At 43.4% G+C, this 19,161-nt stretch overlaps 1 protein-coding gene across 5 annotated transcripts in view; it reads left to right on the forward strand.

Annotated features, from left to right (window-relative positions):
* NCK2 (NCK adaptor protein 2) overlaps positions 1-19,161 on the forward strand; it is a 140,969-nt gene that overhangs the window by 106,158 nt on the left and 15,650 nt on the right. For all 5 annotated transcript variants that reach the window (XM_053923834.1, XM_053923832.1, XM_053923835.1 and 2 more), the window contains one exon: positions 5,019-5,740. In XM_053923834.1, the coding sequence (XP_053779809.1) occupies positions 5,019-5,740 (722 nt within the window). The remainder of the gene's footprint in view (positions 1-5,018; positions 5,741-19,161) is intronic.

Below are 19,161 nucleotides of genomic sequence, written 5' to 3' on the forward strand. Positions count from 1 at the left end.
TTTTAAATCCAGTTCAGCTTTTTGCCACTGAAAATTATACTGTTTGCTCACAGGGCAAGAAGTACCATTGCTGATGGTACAGATGTTATTTTTTATCCTTATTATATGCAAATGAAGTTCATTACACAAATTGTGGTTGGTCTTTGATGTGACATCTATGGAGGTAGATCTGTCAAGGAGCTTGTTCATATCCTCCCTTGGCCACAAACCTAGTCCATTCCAGGCAGCTTGTCCTCAGGGGTCTGTGTCCTTGCTGTGCAGCCTGGCTGCTGACTCACCTGGAGACCTGGGGCAAGCACTTGGCCTCTCTAAGACTTTCCCCCACTTCATCTGTGGAGCAGATTGTCCAGCACCACCCCCCACCCAGGACCCCTGGTAGGGCAGAGGGAGTGATGGAGCTGGGGCGGGGTGGGGGACATGTAGGAGGGAGGGGATTTGGGTTCTTATGTCTTTCTAATCTCCTGGGCAGCGCACACACAGGACTCCAGGCCACTCCCTACAACAACAGCCTGAAACTACTGAGCAGGCTAAGATTTCTTCTAGATCTTAAATGCCACAATTTTATGATTATAGATTTGAGGAAACTGAAATGTTTTCAGAGCCTAATCTCCAGGGTAGAAGTCTAAATCCTGGTCACTCCTGAACTTCATGCCATGTATGACAATGTCTTTTTTTTTTAATGGTAATTTCCATTCTTTCTTTGTACAAAGCTGTGGCAGTTTATACATTATTGAACAAGCTGTGGAGGAAATCATCACTTTGCAAAAAGGGTTACCATCACCTAATACAGCACACCAGCAATTGGAAAGGTTTCCTAATGGTTGCATTCTAGGTATTCTATTCGTAATATGACTTACCCAGAGCACGCTGCAGCAAAAACTCCAGCTGTGCAGTTGGATTTTATGATTAACTAGAGAACTGAAAGAAAAGGACATCATTTGAAGTCCCAGATTTTGCTCACACTACTGCTCCCCAGTGCTCAGTAAGTCTAATGTGGCAGGAACGGGAACTGCCTGGTACCCTGCGAGGCGCAGCTCCCATACCTGAGAGAGACAAGAGGCTGTAGTGAAGGGTAAAGCCAGGCCATGCAGGCCTCAAGGGAAACTGCTGGAAATTGTGTTCTTCTGAGATACAGTGCAGAGCTGGGGCAAGTCAAGCTGCTCAGTCAGGGCTTCTGGTCTGCCAAGTTTGGGTTACTTACTATTTACTTGTAATAAATAAAGATGACCTGAGACTTTGTAAAACAGGCATGAGTATTTGCCTCTCCTACTAGGAAAATATGTAAAATTTTTCAAGGAAAAAATTCACCTGACCCTTATTAATACATTGGCGTTCAAGACATTTTACTTAGAACTGGGAGAAGTAGGTGGTAAGACTTTCATCAAAGAAGAAGGAACAAAACAGAAGGTGTGAGTAAAAATATACACACAGAGAAAGTGGGAACAGTGGAATTCCCACACCACCTCTTTCCCTAAAAGGTAACAGATTTGTCTTCAAATTAGAGATGTCGCTTGGAGCCAGGACAGCGCCGTTCATCCAGGGCTCGGGGCTCGGGCTCATATTGATCTCTCTCCTCTCCGTTGTGAATGCAGCAGCACCCGTTGTCACCCACACGCGGCCCACGCCGCCTGTTCTACATTCAGAGCACGCCCTTCGAGATCTCAGCTGTCACCTGGCACTGGTCACATGGCTTCATGGTTACTCATGACGCATATCTTACCTAAATCTTCGTTCCCTAGACTTCAGCCCCACTTCCACCTGGAGACACAGGAGCCGTTTTCATTGCCTAGAATTAGAGGAAGCGTTCCTTGCTGTTGGGGCAGGCCAGTGGGGCGTTGTGAGAACAGATTCTTGACCCCTCGGTTCAGAGGCCTGCCATGCTGCACATCAGTGTCTAACAGAACTGTGTCCTTGACTGTTGTTTTTGTTGGGAGCACAGGTCTGTGCCTCGTCACTAGCGACACGTGTTGGACCAGTCCCTGATCTTTTAGCATTTGTTTCCACAGATGGAGAAACGGAGGGATGCCCTCTTTGTCCAGGACTGTTGAGAGGGTTCGGGTGATGGAGATGTCAATAGGTCAGCTTCCTCCCTATGCCCAGACACCTGTCTCTTGAATTTCACCGCACCAGCAGCTACATAGGACATTGCTCCCGTGGAGTAAGATTTCCCAGGTGCCAAAAGCCTGACGGGCAAACTTGCTATTTTGGTGGCTGTCTGGCACTGGTAGAGTCATGGCCAAGAGCATTAAAACAGGACTGTGGCCCTCTCCTGGTAAGACACTGTTCTAAGAAAGAAACTCAAAGCCCCAACTCAGTTAATAAGTAATAATTTTTATCATTCTTAGAGCACTTCCTGTGCTTTACATGTGCAATCCATATTTGGGTACCTGTGACGGGCTATTACGTCCCCCCAAATTCATACATTGACATCTTCCCCTTGGTAAGTCAATGTGTGACTGTTTGCTGCAGGGCCTTTAAAGGGGTAATTAAGTTAAAATGACTAGTGTGGGCCCTAATCCCGTGTGACTGGTGCCCTTGTAAAAAGAGGAGATTAGGGACATACACAGAGAGAAAGACCATGTGAAGACAGAAGGCAGCCATCTGCAAGCCAAGGAGGGAGGCCTCAGAAGGAAGCAACCCTTGATGTTCTACTTCTCTCAGAACTACGAGAAGATAAATTTCTGCTGTTGCAGCCCCAGTCTGGTACTTTGTTAGGGCAGCCGTAGCAGACTGATACAGTGCCCAGGAGCACGCAGCGAAGTGGCCTGCTCAGGATTTCCCCTGGGGTTGTGCTCTTACTCACCCTTCCGTAACCATCACCACCACCCCCATCCCACCCAGAGTGGCCTCAAAGATTGTTTAGATTACATTAATGCAAAACAGTTCAATTTTCCATGGTGTGGGTGCTGTGTAGAATGTCCCAGTCTTGATAGAGAAACTAAAATTCTATACAGGCAGGGAGTGTGCTTGCCTCGTTTATCTTGCTCTCCCCAAAGTCTAGGATGGTATCTGGCAGGGAGGATCTCAGTGTCTGAAGTAATTAAATTATTTTGTTTGAAGAAAGCAAGCAAAGTAGTATATTCCTTCATAAACAGGTTGCAGGCTGTCTTGTCTGCTCTGCTGATCTTGACACATTTATGTCCTGGTGAATATTCTAAAACTTGATCTTCCATAGGTATTTTTTCAAGTGGCCTGTGTTACAAGTTTTGAAACGGTCTATTAAACAGTTACTTTTAAATGTTATTTTTGGAAATCTTTGTTACCAATAAAAATTGAACAGCCTGGTCATTTCTGCTTCGGGGCTTCAGTGCGTGGACTCCTTTGTGAGGTTCGCAATGCCTGCGCCTTCCGGATGGGAGTTTCCTTTCATAAGCTGCCTTGTCTTCTGGATCACGAAGCTGTGGAATCATCACGGCGCTCTCTCACTGCATAGTGAGACCATCCTAGGTTGGCAATCACATGAAAGGATTTGTTCTAAGATTCAGAGGTTCATGTTTCCATGTAGAGCAAGTTAACTCTTAAGTAGAAATCTACATTTTGTACTTGGTCTGACATCCTGCCTAGCTCCTGGATTCCTGTCCCATGTACTTGCCATGGCACGGGAAGGAACAGTGCAGCGGTGAGCTTAAGGAATCGGTGTGTTCACCTGAAAACCACTTCGTGTCAGTGTGCTGCCCCTCCACGTGTGCCTTTCATTTGGCCTCACTCATTTGGCCTCACTTGGCGGGTGGTGCTGACCTGGGGAGCGGCTGCCCTAGAGGCAGAGCCCAGATGTCGCATAAAGGATGGTCACGACGCAGCGTTTTATTCCTCCTGACCTGCTCAGCAAGGAACCAAAAGCAAAGGCAGTTCTCAGGATCATTCTGTCTTTAACTCCAGTTTTAGGGATAAAAGGAGAGAGAGGTACAGGCTACCCATTAAAGTGATTTAGTGTCATTTTGGAAAATAAGATAAAATTAAAACTCTGCAAATGGCTGCAGTTTCCATACCATCGTAATCTCCATGTTGACTAAGTTCAGAGGTGGTCAGGCAGCTCAACCCGCCCAGTGGCACACCTCAGCCCTGCAGACCGACATGCCTTCCTCCCCTGGGCTCACTTCACAAGAAGGTGCCAGAATTCTGGATTTCAACCAGGTTAAAGCATTTTGCCTTGGGGCTTTTCAAACTTACGCATGGAAAGAAGTAAGTTTCACATTACAACCCCGCACTGACATACTCACTGAAGCGACAGTGCTTGTTTGATGCACTTTAAAATTTTGTATTTCATTCCCCTAAAAAAAAAAAAAAAAGGCAGTGTATATACTCTGGTCACAACTCGTGACATTGATTTTATCATCCACTAGTGAGTTTTTGGTCACAGTAAGAAAAATTCTGTCCTACAGTTCGTGTATCAGCTAACTTTTCCCTCATTACAACCTGTTGTGGGAAATGATCCTTCCGTTTTGAAAGAAAACAACTGCAAGACCAAAAGAAAGGGGGGGTATGGGTTTCTGCCTTGTGGGGAGCCTTGGGAGGGCACAGTGTCCTGGAGAGGAGAGGGTGGGGAGAGGAGAGGGGGGACTGGCCTGAGGGGGTGCAGGTGGGAATGGGGAGGAAGAGAGCTCTGCTTGCTGAAATCTGAACCCTCTTAGAACAGGTCTTTTGAGCTCATTTAGTCCAACTTCCTACCCAGTACAAAAATGAAGATATCTGTGCCATTATAGCTTATTTTTCTCCCTTGAGTGGCACAGGAATTCTGTAATCATTCCCAAAGGAAACTTGACTTTCTATTCTTTTGTTGTCTTTTGTGCTGCTGGTATTCTGGCATTTTTTAAAGAGGTCAGTTTTAGTAATTCCCAACTGCTAGTCACTTGGCAGCCGTCAACATGTGACCTTTCTGCTAGTGACCTTAGTTTGTAACCAGGGTGGATTTGTCCCCTTGAATGTTATGGGCAGGGAGTGGGCAGCAGGGTCCTGACGATGCCCGATTGCGTCCTGCCACACATGCTGGTGCCCACTGAGCCCTTGTGTCTCTACAGGCCTCGGCAAGACCAAGAGGAAGACTAGCACAAGGGACGCATCTCCGACTCCCAGCACCGACGCGGAGTACCCCGCCAATGGGGGCGGCGCCGACCGTATCTATGATCTCAACATCCCAGCCTTCGTCAAATTCGCCTATGTGGCTGAGAGGGAGGATGAGCTGTCTCTGGTGAAGGGGTCGCGTGTCACCGTCATGGAGAAGTGCAGCGACGGCTGGTGGCGGGGCAGCTACAATGGGCAGATCGGCTGGTTCCCCTCCAACTACGTCCTGGAGGAGGTGGACGAGGCGGCTGCAGAGTCCCCCAGCTTCCTGAGCCTTCGGAAGGGTGCATCCCTGAGCAATGGCCAGGGCACCCGTGTCTTGCACATGGTACAGACGCTGTACCCCTTCAGCTCTGTCACTGAGGAGGAGCTCAACTTTGAGAAGGGGGAGACCATGGAGGTGATCGAGAAGCCGGAAAACGACCCAGAGTGGTGGAAATGCAAAAACTCCCGGGGTCAGGTCGGCCTTGTCCCCAAAAACTATGTGGTAGTCCTCAGCGATGGGCCGGCCCTGCCTCCGTCACATGCCCCACAGATCAGCTACCCGGGGCCCGCAGGCAGCGGGCGCTTTGCTGGCAGAGAGTGGTACTACGGGAACGTGACACGCCACCAGGCCGAATGTGCCCTCAATGAGCGGGGCCGCGAGGGCGACTTCCTCATTAGGGACAGTGAGTCCTCGGTAAGTGACCTGGGTTTTCAAGGTCTGCCCAAGCCCGGGAAGTTCCAGGAGGTGACAGTGAATATGTGTGTGTAGATGTATATATATTGCTCAATGTGTGCCATCCCTTTTCAGATTGTATGAACAGACTGGAAATAGCAAAAGAATAGTAGGGGCTCATACTAAGGTAGATGAATACACTTGGTCTGTATCACCTGTATAAGATGCCTCTGTGTAGTATATACCTAAGTTGGCTTTGAGTGTAGTGACTCACCTATGCATCATTGCCACTTCCTACCCAAGAGATGTCTTGCAGATGTAAGGGAAAGTAAATGTTTTTCTTCACAAAGGTGGTTTTGCCTTTTTACTAGGACCTCCCCTTTTCTCTCCTACAGACCTAAACATCATTTTCTCTCTCAGTTTCCCATTCTGTTAATGACCCCTCTAAGGTCCTGTTGGTTACTTTGTTTCCACTCTGGGTCACAGGCAGGTCGACTGTTCTCAGCCAGAAGTGCACCTGGTGTCTGACACAGGCTTTTGGTGGTTCGTTGGGTTTTCTTTATAAACCATGTATATAATCCTAAGGCCATCCCTGCCACAGGCAGCACCACTGAGTTCATCTCTGAAAAGCTTCTGAAGCACTTACGAACAGAATGGTAAAGAAAAGGGCAGTTCTAGAGAGAGATGAGTTTGTGTCTGTGAACTGAAGCCAAAGTCTGAGGCCACCTGACTTAGCAGTCCCTGTCCAGCCGCAGACACATTTGGGGTCTGTGTTTTGCGTATGTGCCCGAACCTCTGTGGAGGGACTGGGCCGGGATCGCATGAAGTAGCCTGGGTGTACACGCGCACGTGTGCATACGTGTGCCACGGAGACACTCGGCTGGTTTTGTAGATCTCTTTGTAAATGTGCCACCCATATGGTGAGACCCCCCAGGCCCCCCAAAGGGTGAAGAATTCTATAGATAGAGTTTATTGTGATTACATTGTATTGGTCTGACAGGCTTCGATTTAATTTTTTAAATGCACACGATACAACTAGTAAGTATGTCCTATGTACTGTAATTGTTGTCCCCTGGAAAGGTTGATGGCCACAATAAGTGAGTGCATATGCAAGACTCATGTTGATTGATCTGCACGGAATTAAGGCCACAGAAGTGTTTTTCCCCTCCAGACACTCAAGAGGCAGCTGTGATATGTTCTTTTTTGAGGAAGGAGGAGCCTCATAGTGGTGGAAGTCAGACCCCATTACGGTGTCAGCAGCTGTGGAGTGAGTGGCCCCTGGTTGTGCGTGGGCAGCAAGCACACCAAGTCTGAATGTTAACTACATCTGAAATCTGAACTCCGAGATTTCTTATCCAGCCACCAGAGTTTATCATTCCTGGCAAGACATCACATTAAATTGTTTTCATGTGACGTAAGCTGTGTGTGTAACTTCCTTTTGATCATGTTTGAGGCTTAAGAGAATTAAAGACGGCAGCATGTTTAACTCTTCTAAGCAGAAATTCAGAAGAAGCACTAGAAAACCAGTTACAATGTAAAGTGATTAATCCAGAGCCCTTAAGGAATAAATAGAATTCAGCATTAGAAAGAATAACCTTGATTTAGAAAATTTGAGTTTGAAGAGACCTCTTAGAATGGAGAGGGGCTAAAGCAACCCCACATTGTGGAGACATTAGCCCCATTCTTTGTTGCTTCTGGCTAATACTTGGGGGAAAGAAAGTCCTCAGAAAGAGGGTAGGTGAGAATAGCGTCCTGCAGGCTGCTGGCCTTACGGAGGACCTATTCCTTCTCCATAGGACAGGTACATGCAGGCAGTCGCCACCGTCTGAACTCAGAGACCAAATCCTTCTGGATTGGGAGGGGTACTTGCATTATGTGGGTTACATTGCAAAACTTGAATATGCTCTGGTGTCTTGTTTGGCTTATATTACTGGAGAATAACATTGTTTCCATTTTATTTTAACCTTTTTTATATGGAGGACTTTCCAGTGTGTTTTGCACTGTTTCAACTGACAGCAAGCTACAACACACTAATAGTGTTCTGGGGCCTGGGGGTGAGGGGGCAGAAAGGCCTTCGCTGGGACTTGCATCAGCTCTGCACCATTGCGTCAGCACAGTGGCGCCATTGGTCTGAAGACTGTCATGTGGCCTGATTTTGTGCAGGGCTGCCTGTCCTGAGCAATCTTGCTGTGACATGTGGCGTTTTCTGCTGTTGTATGCCTGTCTTATGCCAAAGGGATGCTGCAAGGGACTCTTAAGACATGTTGCTGCTTTTCTCCTGACAGCAGAAGTAGGCCAGGTTGGCTGCTTTCGTTGCTCATAAGCAGATCTATTCCCAGCTGTTATCTGCGGCTGTTGCGGAACTGTCCAGATGGGCAAATGGACAAATCCATTGCTCACTCCTCTTCCACCATGCACTGCTTCTGCCTCTTGCCAGTGTCTCCTCATCTCCTTTGCTCTCCTCCTTTGTCTTTTTTCCTGTTCATTTGGCATTTCTAAGATGAGAGTGTGGCTTCAAAGTCACTACCAGGCCAACGTGAGTGCTGGGTTCATAATTTCACATAGCACATCGCAGTGTGTGGGGGTCGGAGATGTTTCAGGTGGCTGCAGCATTTCTGGGGGACTCAGGCTTCTTCGTTGAGTTTCTTTTTTCTTTCCTGAAGTCTTCGGGCCTGGAACTTCCCTTTGATTGAGATCCCGCGGGACTCCTCACTTGTGAATAGCAGGCTCAGTGGCTGCTTCAGAGCATGCCTTCGAGATGTGTGTCGTGTTTTTTAAGGTAGCCTAAGTGCTTCCAGTATAAATAAGCCAGACTCTTGCTTGATGATAATTTTGCATTTAAAAAATATTTAATATTTTTCTGTTTTGAAAGATAAAAATACACCCAAATCTGAGTCCTAGGAAATACGTGTTTTTGTGGGGGAGAAGTGCATATTTTGGAAAACCAAAGAAAAGCATCGCCACATCCTGTGGTACCTGGTGTCAGTGGCATGCTGGGTGTTTCAGAGGTATCTGTTACATACACGTTTTATAAAGGAGTGAACGCGCTGACCAAATGATCCTGCCGTGGTTTTTTCCTGTCCTGAATCTCAGTCCCTACTGTTTCGGGTTCTTCCATCTCCTCTCTTATCTGTACTTGTCATGTAGCCTTAGCTAAAGATGAAACAATATCATTTCTCATTCTTCATATTTAATTATTGTACCTCTACCTGCTAATCCATAACTCATTAATCTAGGAAATTCCCAACTCCTACCTGCCCTCTGTGTGCCCATCATACCATATTTTTTGGACCATAAGATGCACGTAGGTTTTAGAGGAGGAAAATAGGAAAAAAATTTTGAAGCAAAAAATGTGGTAAAATATTTAATAACATAAATAACATAATATTCCACCAATGTAAATGTAAGCTACATTCAGACTATAAGACGCTCGCCCCCATTTTCCTCCCAAATTTCGGGGAGGAAAAGTGCATCTTATAGTCCAAGAAAATACGGTAGATCTTTACACTGTATTTGTCCACACCTACTCCATGGGTGTGGTAAGAAGACTGTACTTACACTTAGGAATAACCAGAACTAGAATTCTGGTAAGCTGTGTAATTTGTCAGTATTTTATTTTTTCAATTGCTACATCCCCCATTTCTGAAAAGGGTATTCAGAAAGTGACCGGGTGCAAGGATGAGGCCTGTAAAGGTGGCTAGATGTATAGCATCAGCCTACAGTTCAGGAAGCCATTTTCCTGTGTAAGGCATTAGCGATCCCAAGACAATACCTTTCTTCTCATACTTATGTCCCACAGGAGTGTGTAGGTGCTCATTTTTTCCTCACACAGCACGTTGTTTCTGGAAGAGAAACACTATCTTGACAAAGGTATATAATTTAATGCACATAGTGTTCTTACTAACAGTTGTGTTTCATTCCTTGATCATTTTTAATCTATTAAAATTATCTGACCAGGAAGGAACAGAATGAAACATTAGCATAGTTCCTTGTTACATTTTTCAAATTACAGGGTGAGGCAAAAGGAGGTTTATAGTTGTGAGTATGTGAAACACAGAGTTTATTCTTGGATTATTGTTCATTAATTATTGTAGAATTTTCCATACGAAGAACTGCCCCAGCCTGTGTATTTCTTATACAAATCATGGTTTTTAACCAGCACTCAGGTTTCAGGCAGTTTGATCTTTAGATCAGTGATGCTCCAACTGTGAAGTGGACCAGAACCTGAGCGCTTGGTCCATCGAGGTTGCTGGGTCCCACCCACGGAGTTCCCAGTCAGGAGACTGGGCCCAGAATTTGCCTTGCTAGCACATTCCCTGGTGATGCTGAGGCTGCTGATCTGGTGACCGCACTTTGAAAACCCCTGGTATCTATTATGCAATCTTGGTGTTTTTATACACATTAACAGCAGTGATTTAAACTCCATTTCCGCAGAATACTACATTTCTAAGAATTATAAACATGCTTAAAGGTGAAAATTGTAACTCTCATGTTAAGTTTACTTTTACATAGAACTGTCAGCTTTTGTTGAGTGAAATTCATCTCATAAGGTGTTTTTCTGTTTATTTTTGATCTATTTAGAGTTTGCTAACTATTTGTTGTTCAGTAGCTGAAAACGTTTTAAGCCTAGACTTTTATAATATTTCTAACTTTAAATATACATAATTCTGAAAACAGAAAGGACCTAAAAGATTATTAGTATGGGGTCATGTCTGTGAGTTCACTGCCTCATCACCTGATCTGTTCACCTGATTCCGATGGCTCAGAGCCCTAGTGACCCCAGCCTTGTCTGCCCTACCTAGCTCCTCAGTACTTGCCTTTAAAAACAAACAAAAATCCTCACAGCATTTACTGGGATATGTGAAAAGAAGACAAGAGTCTTATTTAAAGCTAGTTCTTCATCAGTCACAAGTTTGCTCAGTATCTTATTCATAATTCCTTTTGGGTCCCAAAGAGGAATTCTGAACTGTACCCAGAATTTAAAGGTGTGACTTTCAGCTGTTCCCAGTTGAGTGCTCAGCTGTGGAGCTCCTGGTATCCCAGGCTGCCTATAAAATCCCGTGGAACCAGCCTGCAAAGAATGACTGGCCTTTCAGTAATGCAGAAGGCACTTAAGGATCCTGGTATCTCAGCCTTAAAACCATCTTTTATAATGAAGGTCTTTGGATGGAGGGTTTTTTTCCCTGCTATATTAAAAATAAAAGAAAGTAAATACAGGTTTCTACTGCTCTTCAAAAGTATAAGTTCCATCCTGGCTGGTGTGGCCTAGTGGACTGAGTGCCAGCCTCTGAACCAAAGGGTCACAGTTTTATTCCCAGTCGGGGCACCCGCCTGGGTTGCGAGCCAGGTCCCCAGCAGGGGGCTCGAGAGAGGCAACCACACATGGATGTTTCTCTCCCTCCCTCCCTCCCTTTCCTTCTCTCTAAAAATAAACAAATAAAATCTTTTTTTAAAAAAAGGTAGAAGTTCATATGGAAACTTTCATAAGCCGTAAGCCAAAATGGCAGGAAGTGAAGAAGCAATTACCATAAATTTATATGGAAATTATCAGGTGTTCCCAGATCCAACAAATTACCTACCAAATCATCCAAGTAACTTACAAAGGCTGAAATCACAGTAACATAGTAAAAGCAGGAATGATATGATAAATACACAGCCTCATAAAGTAGAAATAATGTATGTATAGTATAGTTTCATTTATTAAAAAGACTGATTTCTCCGTAAGTATGAGACGACTTAAGAGAACACCATGCTTTGTATACCATCAATCCACATGAACAGTGAACTTTCCATTTTACCCATTCCTGGATGCCAGCTTTCTTGATAGCCGCAAGCTTTCAGGATTCTTTCTCTACGCATGTAAACAGTGTGAATGGTAGACACAGGCAAGTTCAATGAATGCACAGTGTCTTTATTTTGTTCACCACTATCAAAACAATTACATCCAGTTTTACACTAAGCCTAACACCCTTACGAGTTCTTACGTGTTTCTGATACCCTAGGGCACAGCTTGCTAAGGAGCACACAGAATCAATAGAGAGGTTAGACCCAGGCGCTCCCAGAGCTCTGGGGCCGGAGGCTGAGGTGCTGAGCGTGGTTCCGGGTAAGGAACTCCACGGGGCTGCTCTTACTGCCGGGGTTTGTGTTGCCTTTCTAACAGCTCCAGCAAAACAAACTCTGAACGCTCTTTTAGCTTTTCTTTATAAAATGGAAAATCCTCTTAAGATTTTTTTTGGTTAGCAAAAACAGGTACTAACATAGATCTTCCATAAAGTGAAGTAGCATAATGTGAACTTTCGAAAAGTGGGAGATACCTGTCATACTAAACATCTTTGAAAGGAAAGGATGATAAATGTAGAAAGCAGAATAGAGAGCAGTCTATCTCCTAAAACTCACCTAACTTGTGACATGTCAGTGAGGAAGGTAGTTGCAGGTGGCTGGCTGGTTCCAGTTGCATCGCTGATAGTAACTTCATATTTTCTCTGTTGGCATCTTGCACCTCACAGGTTTCAGTGTTCAGCACACTGTCTCCTCCTTACACCTGTGTTCCTGCCATCAGGTTCTTAGACTCAGCTCACTCTTCCTCCAGACATTTGTAAAAGCCTAGAATACAGCTTCCCCCTCCCACCCCACCTCCATCAGTCTAATTCACATACAACCTTCAGATCTCATGCAGTCACCTTTGCTTCAGGGAAGCCTTTCCTGACCTGCAGGCTTTGGCCGCTACTCCTGGGTCACTCAGCGGTCTTAGGCCCCACTGTAATTGCCTCTGAATATGGCTGTATTGGTCCATTGAATCCCTAGCACCTTGGTGGGACTCCAAGAAATGTTCACGTTAGTTGATGAATGAATTACCCAGAATGTTCTTACAGATTCAGTGTGGGCACCAGCTGCCAACTGAAGCAGAGTGCTAGGAACCCAAGGTTGGCTCTCTGTGCCTGGTCCCTCCCTGGACTGTGCTAATGTACTAGTTAGCTTAGGTCAGATGCTGTGGCCTCTAGCTCATTATTGTTGCCGTGAGGGGATCCAGGTGCCCTCTCTTCAGACCTGTAGACATAATGAGGGGAAAAGTGGTTATCAGGTAAGCACAGGCAACTGAAGAATAACCCTTTCAAACTACAAAAGAAAATATGTCAAAGTAAATAACTTCTTTAGAAATATTTTCATAGAAATGCCTTAGATCACTAGCTACCCTTTCTCTAAATGTTTATATTGCTCTCATGTAAAGTTGCTAGTACCTTTTAGAAATGTTTTCTCACCAAAACATTTAAAGCTGCAATGAAAATATTTAAAAACTGAGTGAAATCAGTGCAAACTTTTTTTTTCTGCTTGATTTTGTTTTAGCTGTGGCTACAGATGTAACTGTGAATGTTTGTTTTCTGTTATAGATTGAGACTGCCCTTCATTTGGTTTCTAGAAGAGGCAAAAATTAGTAGTCTAATGATCACTCCACTAAATTGGCAATGAGAGAAAATTACAGAAATTGTTAGCGTTTCTTTTATCTGCTTTCTGTTTTGTTTTTAATGACCCATGCCCCCACCCCCTACACACACAGATTCACAGTGAAGGGGGAGAAGCTGCAGGTCCCCAGCAGGCAGGTGTCCCCCCACCCCCTCCGTTTTTATTGTGGATGTGGCCAGCCTTCAGGATGGTGGAGGGAGAGACACTGAGGCACCTGAACAGATGGAGGAATGTTTAAATTCTGCTTCAGCTGACACTTGGTAAACATTTCTTGAACGTAGGCAAGCTCCTGGAAGACAAGTTCATGTTTCCTAAGTGGAGGACCCTGTACCGCTGCCAGGTGTCTTTGGAAAGAGTTCCTTTGCAACTTGTAGAGGGAATTCCGAAAGAAATGTTTACATTTTGGTCTAGAGATGTGTGCAAGGAAAGTACTTATCCAACAGAGATCGTTTCTAAGATGTCTTACTAACCAATATGCCAGTATTCTAAGAGACCCAGTGGGTATATCAGCCAGAGCCAGTCAGTATCATTGTAGCATTTTTGGAAGTTTGAGAAAAAATACTGGTCTTAGAAGAATGTAAAATTCAGGGATCATTGTTGCCTGAGCCCTGGCCAGAGAATAGCAAACTTTTTGTTCAGGAGCTGACTCTGAGTCTGTCTCCACCTGCCACATGCCCCCCAGGAAAAACAATAGTAGACTCATCAGATGTAGATGATCTGAAGAAAATGATGAGTTCTTTGTACCATTGCTGTGCCCTCACTAGGAGGCGCTGCACTGGCACTTTGTAGGACGAGTCCATGGCAGGAAGAGCAGGTGTCCTCACCTGTACTGATGCTTTGGTTTCCTCTGAAATGACTGTGATGATTCCACCAGAATTTCACATGCCTCTTTTAGACTAGCACATAAACTTTTTAATGTGTTTTTGATCGTGGCAAAATATATATAACAAAAAATGTACCATTTTAACTATTTTTAAGTGTAAATTCATTGACATTAAGTACATCCACATTGTTCTACAACCATCGCTGCCATTCATCTCTAGAAATTTTCATCTTCCCTAATTGCAACTCTGTACCCATTACATACTAGCTCCCAGTTTCGCCCTCCCCCCCAGCGCCTAGCAACTTTTTACTTTCTGTCTCTATGAATTTGACTACTCTTAAGTACCTCATATGTTCTTTTGTGTCTGGCTTAATTTCATGTAGCATAATGTCCTCGAGGTTCATTCATGTTGTAGTATGTGTCAGAATTTGCTTCCTTTTTAAAGGTGATAAAGGTGAGTGATAGTCCTTCCATTGTATGTATAGACCACAATTTGTTTATCCATTCACCCTCCTACAGACACTGGGTAGCTTCTACCTTTTGGCTGTTATGTGTAAGGCTGCTGTGAACACAGGTGTACAGATATCAGTTCAGGTCCCTGCCTTCAGGTCTTTAGGTGTATACAAAGAAGTGGAATTGCTGGGTCAAATGCTAATTCATTGTTCAGGTTTTTGAGGAGCTGCCATCCACTTTCCACAGTTGCTGTAAGGATACATTGCCCCCAGCAGCGCACAAGGGTTCCAACTTCTTCACATCCATGCCAACAGTTTTTGCTTTCCAGTTTTTCTAAAAATAATAACCAGGGTATGAAATGGTATCTTATTGTGGTTTTTTTTTCTGCATGCTTCAATTTATTAACATCCTAGAAATGGCAGTTACAAAGACGCAGAACAGAATAATGATTTCTAGGAATGAGGGATGGAGCAGGGGGTGGCTGGGACTGTAAAACGTAGTAGAAGGGAGTTCTGTGGTGGCGAACAGTCGTGGTTTTCATCTGCATCAGCACTTAACCTTTTCATCTCAGCCTCACTTTTTTTCTTCTTTGGGGGTGTTTCCCGTGGTGCTATCAGGAAGCAGTTCTTTAAAATGGCCTCAGCAGTGTGGCAGGAGCAGCAGAGAGTGAAAAATAGAGTCACCCCCTCGGAGTTTGGAACACAGAAAGCAGCTCATTATAAATTAGGTCCTTGGGTAGTAACCAATAGTGGGATTGTATGCAAACTGGCCTGCTCACTGCCTTCTTCCTTACCACAGTCAGTTTCCCCTTTTTGAAAGCTCCTACTGTGTTGCCGTCATTGGAAATAACAGCATCAAGCATAGGTAGTTCCACAAACGAATGGAAAAACACCCATGTAAAACAACTTTTCAGTCTCTGTGGGCATAATTCTCAAAGTGTGGTTTCTGGACCAGCAGCATCAGCATCACCAGAGAACTTACTAGGAATACAGGGTTATCAGGCCCCACCCGGACCTGCTGCATCTGGGGGAGCCCTGCAGCCTCGGTTTGAACAAACCCTCCAAGTGATTCTGATGCTCAAATATGAGCACCACTGAAGTGTGGCACATGGAATTGGCTCAAGCCCTTTGAACAGTGTTGTATTATATGGTGATATTCTGAATTGAAGATCATTTATTATTGTTGTTACTGCTTAGTCACACACAGCGTAATGTGGCAAAAAGACAAAGAATGACAAGGACAACATTCTAAAACTCTATCCTCAGGGATAATTTAAAGTTAACTTTAAGAAATGTTGTTTTGAGAGTCGGGGAGGGATAAACACACATGCACACATACTAACTTGAAAATGGACCGTAAGCTCTCTTGTCGTTTAAAGATCAGGTCAGCAGGACTTTGAGGGCTATTCTGCAGTCAATGAATGATTCTTCTCCCTTTTTGTAAATAAGTTTACTTCAGATGCTACTGGCAATGATAATATTTGATCATGTCACGTGTGGATTAGTGTTAGACCTGTGGAGTAAATATTTCAGAAATGCATTTATAGGAGAATAGAAAATGCTGGGGAAAAGATAATGTGAAGTGAAAACAGAGAAAAGTATCAATTGACATAGTGGCGTAAGTGTGAACTGTGAATCTATTTTGATTAAAAGAAGGCAATATTGAACTAGAGAGGGTGATGTAATAGAGTGTTAAAACTCTAAAGGCAACTTTTCTGAGATAAGAGAATATTAATTAATCAGTGAACACTTTGTCTCTAACCCATTGGTTCTCAGTTTGTTTAGGTAAAAGAACAACTTCTCTGGACAAAAGAGAAGTCCAGAGACTAGTTCCTTAAAGAAGTTATTCCTTAAAGAAGTAACAAAGAAAAATGTCTGTTTCCCAAATTGAAAAGAAAGAATGATACAGCTTTTGATAAGAAACCAGTAAGGTGACCTGTCTTTGGGGACAGGAAGAGTGTTAAACACCGTGCACAAATTCTTGACCCGTGAGCAGTGTGACCAGAAGTGGGTCCAGGGTTCATTCACTGGGCTGCTTGGTGAGCCACACAAAGGCCACTTCTACTCTCTTCTTTCTGTAAAGTCTAAAGCAAAAGTTAGTAGAAGTTTTAAGGTTGTTGAAGAATCAGGACTGTCTAGGACCAAGGTCATTCCCTCCCTTGTTATTTCTTCATAGCCATGTGCTTAGGAAAAAATCACGTTAATAATTACGCTGTCAGGGGTGGATGGAGAAGGAAATGAAGGATATTACATATGGTTCTCAGCATCCTTTTTTCTATCAATGAGAAAATTGTGATTAAGTCATGAGTGAAGGAGAGAAATGTTTGACTAGTGCATCTGTTTTATAAAAACAGTATCAAGGAGGGTATTCTTTGGTGGAATTGCTGGGTCAAAGGGCAGTTTCATTTTTAGTTTTCTGAGGAAATTCCATACTGTTCTCCACAGTCTGCATTCCCACCAACAATGTACTACGGTTCCCTTTTCTCCGCATCCTCTCCAACATTTGATTGTTGATTTGTTTATGTTGGCCACTCTGACCAGTGTAAGATGGTAACTCATTGTGGTTTTAATTTGCATCTCTCTGATGGCTAGTGATGCTGAGCATCTTTTCATAGGTCTCTGGGCCCTCTGTGTGTCTTCCTTGGAGAAGTGTCTGTTCAAGTCCTTTGCCCATTTTTTAATTGGGTTGCTTTGTCTTCCTGGAGTGGAGTTGTGTGAGTTCTTTATATATTTTGGAGATCAGGCCCTTGTCTGAGGTATCATTGGCAAATATGTTTTCCCATATTGTTGGTTCTCTTTTCATTTTAATGCTGTTTTCTTTAGCCATGCAGAAGCTTTTTATTTTGATGAGGTCCCATTTGTTTATTCTTTCCTTTATGTCCCTTGCTTTAGGGGACATATCTGTGAGGATGTTGCTGCGTGGAATGTCTGAGATTTTCCTGCCAATGTTTTCCTCTAGGACTTTTATGGTGTTATGACTTATATTTAAGTCTTTTATCCACCTTGAATTTATTTCTGTGTGTGGCGTAAGTTGGTGATCGAGTTTCATTTTTTTGCACGTAGCTGTCCAGATCTTCCAACACCATTTGTTGAAGAGGCTATTTTTGCTCCATTTTATGTCCCTGCCTCCTTTGTCAAATACTAATTGACCATAAAGACTTGGGTTTATTTCTGGGATCTCTGTTCTGTTCCATTGGTCTATGTGCCTGTTTTTATGCCAGTACCAGGCTGTTTTGATTACAGTGGCCTCGTAATGCAATTTGATATCAGGTATTGTGATCCCTCCTGCTTTGTTCTTCTTTCTCAAAATTGCTGCAGCTATTGGGGGTTGTTTATGGTCCCATATACATTTCTGAAATGTTTGTTGTATATCTGTGAAATATGTCATGGGTACTCTAATAGGGATTGCATTGAATCTGTAAATCGCTTTGGGAAGTATGGCCATTTTGATGATGTTAATTCTTATAATCCATGAGCATGATACATGCTTCCATTTGTTTGTGTCTTCCTCAATTTCTCTCTTCGGTGTTGTGCAGTTTTCTCAGTACAGGTCTTTTACCTCCTTGGTTAGGTTTATTCCTAGGTACTTTATTTTTCTTGTTGCTATGTCAAATGGGATTTTTTTCCTTATTTCTTTTTCTGCTGTTTAATTTTTGGTATACAGGAATGCCTTTGATTTCTGAGTATTGACTTTGTATTCAGCTGTTTTGCCAAATTCATTTATTAGCTGGAGTAGTTTTTTGGTGGAGTCTATAGGATTTTCCATGTACACTATCATGTCATCTGCAAACAGTGACAGTTTCATTTCCTCCTTTGCAATTTGGGTGCCTTTTTTTTCTTTTTCTTGTCTGATTGCTGTGGCTAGGACTTCCAATACTATGTTGAATAGGAGTGGTGAGAGAGGGCATCCTTGTCTTGTTCCTGATCTTAGTGGGAAAGCTCTAAGTTTATGTCCATTGAACATGATGTTGGCTGTAGGTCTCATATATATATGGCCTTTATTATGTTGAGGAATGCTCTCTCTATTCCCACTTTGCGGAGTGTCTTGATCATAAATGGGTGCTGTACCCTATCAAATGCTTTTTCCACATCTATTGATATGATCATGTTGTTTTTGTCTTTGCTGTTTTTTATGTGGTGTATTATGTTTATTGATTTGTGAATATTGTACCATCCTTGCATCCCTGGGATGAATCCCACTTGATCATGGTGTATAATCTTTTTAATGTACTACTGGATGTGGTTTGCCAATATTTTGTTGAGGATTTTAGCATCTATGTTCATCAGCAATATTGGCCTGAAGTTTCCTTTCTTTGTTATGTCTTAATCTGGTTTTGGGATTAGGATGATGCTGGCTTCATAAAAAGAGTTTGGAAGTCTTCCATCCTCTTGAATTTTTTGGAATAGTCTGTGAAGGATAGGGGTTAGCTCTTCCTTAAATGCTCTGTAGAATTCTCCTGTGAAACTGTCTGGCCCAAGGCTTTTGTGTGTCGGAAGCTTTTTGATTGTTTCAATTTCATCAGCTATTATTGGTCTGTTCAGGCTTTCTGCTTCTTCTTCATTCAGATTTGGAAGGTTATATGTTTCTAGAAATTTATCCATTGCATCTAGGTTTTCACATTTCTTAGCATATAGTTCTTCATAGTAATTTCTTACAATCCTTTGCATTTCTCTGGTATCATTGTAGTCTCTCCTCTATCATTTCT

This window comes from Desmodus rotundus, chromosome 5 (genome assembly GCF_022682495.2).
Source record: "Desmodus rotundus isolate HL8 chromosome 5, HLdesRot8A.1, whole genome shotgun sequence".
NCBI lineage: Eukaryota > Metazoa > Chordata > Mammalia > Chiroptera > Phyllostomidae > Desmodus > Desmodus rotundus.